Here is a 9,186-nt window from a genome sequence, read left to right on the forward strand (position 1 = left end):
TGAACCGCGATATGCTGCTGGACGCTCAGGTGCACCCTGAGAAGTACCCCCAGCTCACCATCCGTGTGTCGGGATACGCTGTGCACTTCGTGAAGCTGACCCGGGAGCAGCAGGAAGACGTCCTCGCCCGTACAATGCACTTCGGCATGAGCTCGGGCCAAGAAATCAGCGCGTAGATTTTGCGCTGGTTATGTTAAAAGTAATTCCTTTACATGTGTAACTTTGTGTCCGCTACATTACAATTGGCTCTAGGAAGACCAATCTCAGCATGATTGACGGTACTTTGGCAAGAACGCACACCACTGCTGGACGCTCAGGTGCACCCTGAGAAGTACCCCCAGCTCACCATCCGTGTGTCGGAATACGCTGTGCACTTCGTGAAGCTGACCCGGGAGCAGCAGGAAGACGTCCTCGCCCGTACAATGCACTTCGGCATGAGCTCGGGCCAAGAAATCAACGCGTAGATTTTGCGCTGGATGTGTTAAAAGAAATTTCTTTCCATATATAGTTGCCTTAATCGCGGAAAGTTTGGTGGGTTCCTTTCAAAAAACTGAAAAATGCAGTTCGTGAGTCGTCCTTTTTGCAGCCGAAAATATAATCCAGCAAAATTGGAAGATACGATTCACCAGTTCATCACCGATTGAATCTACTGTGCCTGACCCATGATCGGCGTGGCCGGCGTGTGGCTTTCAGAAGCGTCGACAGCCGACTCGTGCTCGTCAATTGTGGATAGACTGCGCGCCACAGCTGCAGATCCGATCCGCTCCAAAGCTTCGCCCATTTCCCACTGAACGAGGGATGTTAGTTGCAGCAAATGTTCCTGCAAGACAACGAAGTTGTTCGTGAGACCTCGGCTAAGTTTCTTTATGTGGCTTCTGAGATCTTTGACGTGCAGGCTCTGTTGTCGCGTTATGTGCTCCAGAATGCTAAGGCGGCTGAGGGCCTCCATAAGATCCTTGCTCTTTGCAGTACCGGCCTGGAATCGCTGCACCCCGAGCAAAAACTCCCGAATCGACAGACGAGATTCTGAATCATCAGGATCCGCTAAGATGTCGCAAATAGAGTGAATGTCGTCAATGGAATTCAATCCGAACGCCTTCAAGAGATTTCTGAATCCGTCATGCCCAGTAGCGATGCTGATGTATTCACTCTTCGTCAAGATTGTTTTCTTGGTCGTCCTCTCCATCCCGACCTGAAGCCGCCGCCTTCGGTTGTTTGTTTCCACATCTTCTCGGTCCTGTTCATCCTTGGAGTAATTGATGGCGCTTTCAACGATTATTGCTGTCAGCAGATTCAGGAACGCGAAACAGCTAACGGCAACAAACATGACAAAGAACCACCACATTGATGGGCTAGACACCACAACTGGGTCCACAAGTTCAATCCAGGCATCCAATGTCATTATTTGGAACAGAGATTTGACCGTTCTTCCAATGGTACCGAATTTGGCCTACTGGATGACAGAGCAAACGGGAGTCCTACCGAAGTGTACTCTCGGATGTCCACGCCGACCATGTCCATTTGCCAGCCGTTGTAGGTCCCTGAGATATTCGGATTCTCTCCCAGAAATACAGTTACCGGCACTGCGAAGACGAATATCAGCAGAAACCCAACACTCATGCCCCATAACAGCACCCGAAGGCTGTAGGTGATGCCTCGAACCAGAATCCAAAACTCTCTAAAGAGCGAATCGAAACGGACTATATGGACCACCCGAAGTACCCGAAGGACGCGAGCAATTGAAAAAGACTGGAAGGCCCTCGCTTGCGGAGAATCGTACCCGTATAAGGCTCCTGCCACCCCGAATGGCACGAGCGAGAAGAAGAGTATGACCAGATCCATTACTGCGAACATATCCACGAAGAACCGAGATCCAAACACCCCAAGCTGCAACGCCATTTCCATCCAAAAGCCAACAAGGTACAGAAGCTCCAGAAGCTTAAACGCGTCGTACAACCGCCCTGTTGGGCCTTCCGGGTGCAACTCCCACTCCACGTTGCAGCACACCACGACGGCGTTCGCGATTGCGAAGAACCAGACTGTCAGCTCCCACGCCCAGCTCCGGAAAAACTTTTCTGTCAACTTCCTGCAACGGGACGGCTCCAGGACGAATCCATCCGCCTCGATCTCGAAATCCGCGTAGTTTAGAATGTCCTTCTCGAAGGGTTCCATCAGGTTGCCCTTCAGATAGGCCAGACCCGCTCTTGAGAAGATCTGCGTGACTGCCCAGCTGGTAGCTGTAGTCTGTGACGGTACCTGTCGATCAGACATTGACGTTGGATGTTTGAATATAGGCGCATCTATCTCGCAAGTCTCCATAGAACGAGCAGTGTTTGTTTGATGACTCGCTTTAGATCTTCTTCTGTTGGAATGATCCAGAATTTCGTCACCGATCAGTTCTGGCTCTGAAACCAAGTCATCTTGAACCGAGGCAAAGAGCGCTATGTGGGATGACAGCCGATGGTGTAGGGGGTCGTTGTCTGCATGGAAGCCCCGCTGGAAGCGTGGCGCCTCCCGGCAGGCCACCGGCGCCTCCTTTGGTGCCGCCCGGGGAATGCTAGGAGGGGCATCGAGCCCCTGGTCACCGTTGCTGGATGTGGATGGGGACCAGGAGGTTTGATAAGGCGAGTGGGGAGAGAGTCGAGAGAGCTTCAACCTTTGTTGGTAGTATGACTCCTCTTCACTCGATGACCAGCTTGGAAGAGGTTGCATGCGTGCTGTAGCTCCCATAGGTCTCCTAGAGTGAGTGGTTTTGGCTGATCGGCCGCTAGGCAAAACGTTGAAGGTTTCCAAGTACTCATCGAGTTCGTCAAGTGTTGTTGCTTTCGCTCGTCGAAAGACGAGATCGTCATCATCAGACATTATTCACTAAAAACACGATTCAACCCTAGTATGGGGTGCTTCGTGGTCCAGGTCTCCTGTCTGTGCTGTGATCTCTGGCAACCTCCTGGGTATCCCCGTTAAGGGAGCTGCACGTGCGGCTGTCGTAACTTGAGGCATAGGTGCCTGTCGCTGAACTCACGGGAACTTGAGCGGCTTGTGGTGGGTATGGGTTGGCAGGGATTGCGTAGGGTGAACTGCTTGCATAGTGCTGAGTAGGCGGCGTGTAGGCCTGAGTCGAAGCGTTATACGCTTGAGCAGGGCTATAAACTTGAGAGGGGTTATAGACTTGAGTACGGGAAGTATAGACCTGTGTAGGTGATGTTGCACTGTACGTAGATGCATAGGTCTGAGGAGGCTGAGTAGGCGGACTATACACTGAGCCCGATCCGCTTGCCCCGACATACGGAGTCGGTTGCACAGTCTGAACAGGCTGAACGGGTTGCACGGGGACAGACTGCCCAGACGGGAAGCTGCTGCGGTAGTCAGCGTATGCATATTGGGGAGGAGCGTAGCTCTCCTCTCTGCGAACCTCGCCGTCTGCATGGAACTCCGCTTGCGGAGGGGCGTAGTAGCTGCTGGTTCTGGGAGTTGGGTGCTCTCGGCTCGGCTGTTGCTGTTGGCGCATTCGAGAGCGAGATTCGGCAGGTCGAATGTCGACCTTGTCGTTAGGGGTCACCATGTGGGTTCTACTGAGGAGGCACTTCTTCGATGACTCCTCATCACAGTAGACAACAAAGCCGAATCCTCGCGATCGACCACCAGGACTGCCGTCGACGTTCACCCCAGACCCATCACGCATGATAGTCGTCTTCTCAATCGGGCCGAAACGGCTAAAGTAGTCATCCAGGTCGGACTCTTTAAGCACAGGGTTGATTCCCCCAACAAAAATCTTCCTGGCCAGGTTGACATGTTCGTTCTGCATTCGACGCACGTGAATCTAAGTCCTAGAATCCCAAATGTCTCACCTTCCTCCCTTTCACCAAGTGATCCTGCGCCAGAATCTCGTTGTAGGTGGCCTCGTCGGTCAGGGTCACGAATCCAAATCCGCGATGACGACCCGAACTGTGGTCCACGACCACCCTCACCTCGTGAACAGGTCCAAACTTGGAGAAGTGGGAACGCATGTCATCATCCCATACGTCCAGGGGTAGCCCGCCCACAAACAACTTCCACGGCTCACTATGTGACTTCTCGGCGGGGATGTCCATAAATGCCTGAATATACCATCCATCACGATAGACACAAACAACGACTTTTTTTCTTGGATGGCGTCAATAATGGGGATCGTGAAGGCGCCAGGGGTGAGGGGCGTAACGAGGGTGAAAGGCAACGCAAAGTGCCCCATTGCGAGGGTGCTGAGCGGTGCACGAACCTTCGGTATAGACTTCTGGCGTTGCAGGGCGGCGAGGCTGACATCGACAGTGCTGCGGCCTTTTGATGGTTCTGCGTGAAGCGGTGGTCTTGATCCACAGGGACGGGAAGTTTCCGGCTTGGACATTCAATACTTGACAGGGGTTCAGGGGATGCTTTCTCAACCAAAGGGAATTCGGATGGCGATTCGATGGCTCTCGACAGCTCAGAAGCCAGCACTAGAACACTACTTTTAGCTAGGCAGGAACTGAAGGCCATCATAGCGGCAGCGTCCTGTGGCATCTGGTCGCTTGACTGCTGGGTCGCCAAGCAGTGCTTCACACCAGACAATAGGAGTCTGTGTCATCACTTCGGTGACCTCACTGCATGATAAAGGCGGCGCCCTTAGCGTTGACCCAGTCAGCGACTGACTTTGAGGCCATGGCGGTGCTTGCGGTGTTGCCCTCCAGACAGATCTCCACAATACATTCGCCAGCTGGTACGGCTGAGGGCCCCAAGGAAGGCGCTAATTGCATGGAACATGGTCGTGACTCTAACACTTCATTGACAATTGCTTGTAGTCGTGGCGCCCCCACGTGAAATGCTGCCACGCTTCTGGTCCGGGTCGCGTTAGCCTTTCTTAGAGTAGGCGAAGGACCTCCCCCCTCGATTTGTAGGGTGTCCACAATTACCCCGCTGCTGTGGTAACGAGTGTAGCGACTCACTCCGTTTCAAGCATTATTAACCTTTTCATTGAGAGCCGAAGAGTGAATTAATGAACGCCGCCCAGTGTGGCTGCAGGTTGGAGCTCATTAGACCCTCTGAACCTGTTCCTGCTACATTCGCGAACTCCTCCTGGTGGTCTCCCGTGACCCACCCGAACTCTCCATCACCGAGTTCGCCGCTGGACTCGCTGTCAGATTCGTGAACTGCAGACACTTCTGTAATCCGAGGCTGAGAAGGTTGACGACCTATCACCTCGGGCACGACGCATCGCTTCTTGGCTCGCCGCCTTCGTAAGGACTGCATAGAGTCCACACTTCTATCCAGTTCCAGCTGCCAACGGGTAGAGGCCGATCTTACCCTAGCAAACCATTGGGGGTGTAGCCGCAGTAGCTGGGGGTTACGCAATGCATACATCATACCATCAAAGGCGCCCTTGATGAGATCAGCCACCTGCTCGACAATGGCGTAGAGCCCGTCGTCAGTCATGCCGCTGGCCGTAATTCTGAGAAACAGCGAGCTGAATGCTCTTGCGAGTCGCGCGAGCGAGAAGGCTTGACTGACCAGTGCAATCACTGAAGGCAGATCACGCACCCACGTATCTCCCGCAGCGTCTTGTAGGATGAAGAGAGTCATTCTTACACAGGAGACCAGACAATCTACGTGGGGAGGCTCACTGATGGGTCGGTCGATCAAAGCCTCGATTAGCGTCTCCACTACTCGACACGTTATCAAAGAGCCCCCTGGCCATGTACTCAGCCGGCCAGTGAGTTGTCCAACTGCGGTGGGAAGCGCATCCATCGAAACTAGTGCAAGGCTTTCTTTAGTCAAGTGGAGTACGAGAGGTAAGTACACCTCCTGAGCTCCATCGGACAGCTTAGCAAACTCATTGGATACTCCAGCATTCCACTCATTCGATACCTCGAGCAGATCAGGAGTCAGAAACCGGCTCAATGACATCTGCGTGTTCCAATATCCGACTTCTCACATTTCGGTCCAGAGGGACTTGCCACGGAACGAGCATTGTGGGGTAGTCCTCAACACCTTCTTTTCTCGACGCTTGGCTTCCGTCGGCTAGTCGCCGAGGTCCAGGACTGCGCCCCACAAGGCTCATGAGGTCGCTTTGGCCGGAAGACCTCTTTGGACTGGCAAGGGGTATAGAGCAGTGCCGGGGGCTACGCTCCACGAGGGTTAGCAGATTGGATTTTACAATTTGAGGCTTCGGAGTCGGATGTCGATGCGGACTCCTGGCAAGTAAGCCCAGCAGATCGAGTTGTGACGACCTCTCCGTACACCCCTGCGTCAGCTGCGATAGTTCGCAGTCGCCGCTGCGATGGAACGTTCGCGGTGTCATCGGGGACCTCTTTAGCCGCTTAAGCACTGGAGTACAGGCAGCAGTTTGCGTGTTTGGTGTAAAGGATATCAGAAGTTGGCTCAGTATGTTCTTACAGTAATGTGGGATGCGCGATCTCCCCTTGAGTGAGCTCAAGGCCCCGATCAACTTCACCAAACCCACGACTGAAAGCTGGACATAGATCTGATCCTCCGAAGTTCGAAACGCCTTGTGTAGTCGGTACAGCAGCAGATGCAACACCTCCGACAGAAACCGGTTGGCAGGAATTCCCAACCAACCTTCGATCTCCTGCCACTCTACCTGCGGAAGGACCACATACAACATTGTCTGCTGTAGGAGGAGTGCAAAGGGAATACATGCCGGGTCAGGAGGCTTCATGCTGCGAGTAGCTGCTCCATTCTCGTCCAGCTGCTCCTCAGTTATTGCTTCCCAGAAAGCCAGCACGCTCCATCTCACCAAGTCCACCTGAGGGGTCAACTTCACGGTTTGAGAATCGACCAGTACCCGCTCATTCTGCCTTTCTATGGGCACACCCAGCAGGCTGGCGAGACAAATGGCCTCCCTCCCAGGTTCACGGACCACGCTTTCCAAGCCCCTGGTCGCTAGATTCGGGCACTCTGACCGGTCCCCGCCATGACCTCCAATATAGTGCGCAGCGACTAACACTGGCAAAGGAGGTGAAGGTGACTTGACACGTCCGAATTCTACAGTATCTGCGACGGTGTAGCAGCGATCAAGCAGCTCCGAGCATGGACAGCAAGGATGACTGTGGACCACGAGGCCTTGCCGTACAATCTCAGATAGCACCCCTTGACATGTCGCTTTGCTGTGTCGCTCTATACTCTGCTCTCACTCCATCTGAGCGAGCCTGCGTGGGCGGAATAGAGCCACGTCGCCCTTCCGCATGCAGGCGTAACCTCTCAAGCGTCCGATCCAGTACTGGACCCATGCCGTGGGGTCTTCCACCGCCTCTCTGACAAAATCGGCAGTCAGCCTTACAGTATGGCATAGACCGTCGACTTCAACAGAATCTTCGTTCGTTCGCAGCGACGCGATGAGATATTGTAAAAACATCTCGACGGATTCACGAACGCATAGAACCGTGGCCATGCACGTGATCAGCGTCCTCTTGGACCGTTTCGAGCTGAACATCGCTCTCGGTGAGGTCTGTCGGAATATCAACGAGAAAACCATGGTCTCCGCCAGCAATTTGCATACCAGGGGTTGAAGCCTGGAGTCTCTAGCTTGTACCTGCGGCAACTGCACCTTTTGCCTGTTTACGAAGCTCCTCACCGCACGTCTCGCTGCCTCAGATATGCTGCTTGAACAGTGCAAGCGTGCGAGCGCCAAGAGTCTCTCCTCCCATGCATGCCCTTGTCCCCCATCGAAAATCGTTGGCAAGCACTCACCTACAGCGCCGACTGAAGAGAGATCGCCGTAGCTATGGAGGTATGACTCGACAGCCGCATCAAACCGAAAGAGCATTTCACCAGCATCTTCTACGTACATTAGCGCTCCAATTGGCAATAATTACTAAATAGCAATCAGGCCACGATGAACTTCAGATGCGCGACGAATCTACCTTTAGGTCGCCATTCCGTGCTCTCTCCGTCTCCACCTGCACTCTCTGAGGAAATCGACGATTATCATGAGGATACATGTTGGTAATGACACCAGAGTCATCCCAGCATATTTAGGATTGTACTCATCCTTCTTATTGCGGCAGAACATCGGATGCAGAGGACGCCAAAGACAGCAGGGGTTCGTGCGCCGTTGTCCTCGGAGGCGGTTGCACCGTCCTGTTCTGAATTTGGAAAGGAGGAGAAGACGCCGAAGGAGGAAGACTCCGATGAAAACTCCCGACATGAAGCTTTGGTCTGGTTGGCGACCTGCACCTCTCCCGTTCAACCTTTGGAATCAGAAAACGCCACCAACACCTCAACCCGACGACCAGGCGCTGTGTAATGCGCAAGCGCGCTTCGAGGCTGAGGCCGGGCGAGATGCAGCCTGCCTTGAGGAGCTGACTAGGGGGCTCGATCTCAGCATGAACCGTCTTCGGACGATACCTGCTGGCGAGGATGCCTGCCATAGGTACGATGACCTTACCGAATGCAAACAACGGAACTCCTACAGAAAGCAGATACGCGAAGCGCAGATGAGCCTTATTCGTGAACCTTTCAACTCCAACCTGACTCTGCTCTGCAACGCTCGCATACGTGCTGCAACTACACTTCAAAATCTCAATGCGACTCTGCACTCACTAAAGCGGAATATGACTACACCCGGTGTAGAGGAACAGATTTTGCACGTCCTCACAGAGATGGAGTCCGAGGTATCTCGAGCCATGAGAGAAGAACGCGCCATCAATAATTTCTATGAATTGTAACAAAGTCTAGGACAATACGTCCTTCTTGGCGAAGAAGAGGTGACTCTCTTGGTCCCTCTCGTCTTGTTTGAAATCATTCGTCTCCGACCCAAAAAAGAATTCGCGAGTCGTCTGCTGCTTCGAACTCCTCGAAGGTTCAACTGGGGACCTGTAGTCATCTTTTGATGCGGTTTCGCGCTCCAAGGGTGAAAGACGCTTCTGTGAGGAGGTAGGATCCCGAGTCTGATGATCCAACGGCACAGATGAAGAACCCCGAAGAAGGTAGTCATCCCGATCCTCCTGTGAAAAATATCGGGAAGCCAGCTCTTCCTGACTTTCCCTTGAATAACGTCGGGAAGCCAGCTCTTCCTCCTGTGAAAAACCTCGGGAAGCCGGCTCTTCCTGACTTTCCCTCGAATAACGTCGCGAGGGTGAAAGTCGCTCCTGTGAGGAGGTAGGATCCCGAGTCTGATGATCCAACGGCACAGATGAAGAACCCCGAAGAAGGTAG

The 9,186-nt window shown here is 53.4% G+C and overlaps 3 protein-coding genes across 8 annotated transcripts; 1 reads left to right on the forward strand and 2 right to left on the reverse strand.

The window, feature by feature from the left end:
* Window positions 1–646: 646 nt before the first annotated feature.
* Window positions 647–4,091, reverse strand: KVP18_003350 (uncharacterized protein; the record flags this gene model as incomplete). 4 transcript variants are annotated; one of them, XM_067955018.1, is made up of 4 exons in its annotated part: window positions 647–1,365; window positions 1,455–2,214; window positions 3,023–3,820; window positions 3,849–4,091. In XM_067955018.1, 4 exons carry the CDS (start codon window positions 4,089–4,091, stop codon window positions 647–649), a joined length of 2,520 nt encoding a protein of 839 aa, XP_067805574.1. The 4 variants fall into 4 exon arrangements, with proteins under 4 accessions (XP_067805574.1, XP_067805575.1, XP_067805576.1 ...); XM_067955019.1 differs by lacking the exons at window positions 647–1,365; window positions 3,023–3,820; window positions 3,849–4,091 and having other exon boundaries at window positions 1,402–2,862; XM_067955020.1 differs by lacking the exons at window positions 647–1,365; window positions 1,455–2,214; window positions 3,849–4,091 and having other exon boundaries at window positions 2,888–3,805.
* Window positions 4,092–4,983: 892 nt separating this feature from the next.
* KVP18_003352 (uncharacterized protein) lies at window positions 4,984–7,819 on the reverse strand (the record flags this gene model as incomplete). Of its 3 annotated transcripts, XM_067955023.1 has the most annotated exons (3): window positions 4,984–5,916; window positions 5,945–7,136; window positions 7,164–7,819. In XM_067955023.1, 3 exons carry the CDS (start codon window positions 7,817–7,819, stop codon window positions 4,984–4,986), a joined length of 2,781 nt encoding a protein of 926 aa, XP_067805579.1. The 3 variants fall into 3 exon arrangements, with proteins under 3 accessions (XP_067805579.1, XP_067805578.1, XP_067805580.1); XM_067955022.1 differs by lacking the exons at window positions 5,945–7,136; window positions 7,164–7,819; XM_067955024.1 differs by lacking the exons at window positions 4,984–5,916; window positions 5,945–7,136 and having other exon boundaries at window positions 7,160–7,819.
* A 340-nt stretch (window positions 7,820–8,159) lies between these two features.
* KVP18_003351 (uncharacterized protein) lies at window positions 8,160–8,696 on the forward strand (the record flags this gene model as incomplete). The annotated part of the gene is made up of 1 exon (XM_067955021.1): window positions 8,160–8,696. The coding sequence occupies one exon, from the start codon at window positions 8,160–8,162 to the stop codon at window positions 8,694–8,696; it is 537 nt and encodes a 178-aa protein (XP_067805577.1).
* Window positions 8,697–9,186: the final 490 nt, after the last annotated feature.

Source organism: the organism of the source record quoted next (assembly GCF_019968955.1).
Source record: "MAG: Porospora cf. gigantea A chromosome Unknown PgA_NODE_949_length_9186_cov_634.98, whole genome shotgun sequence".
Classification (NCBI taxonomy): domain Eukaryota; phylum Apicomplexa; class Conoidasida; order Eugregarinorida; family Porosporidae; genus Porospora; species Porospora cf. gigantea A.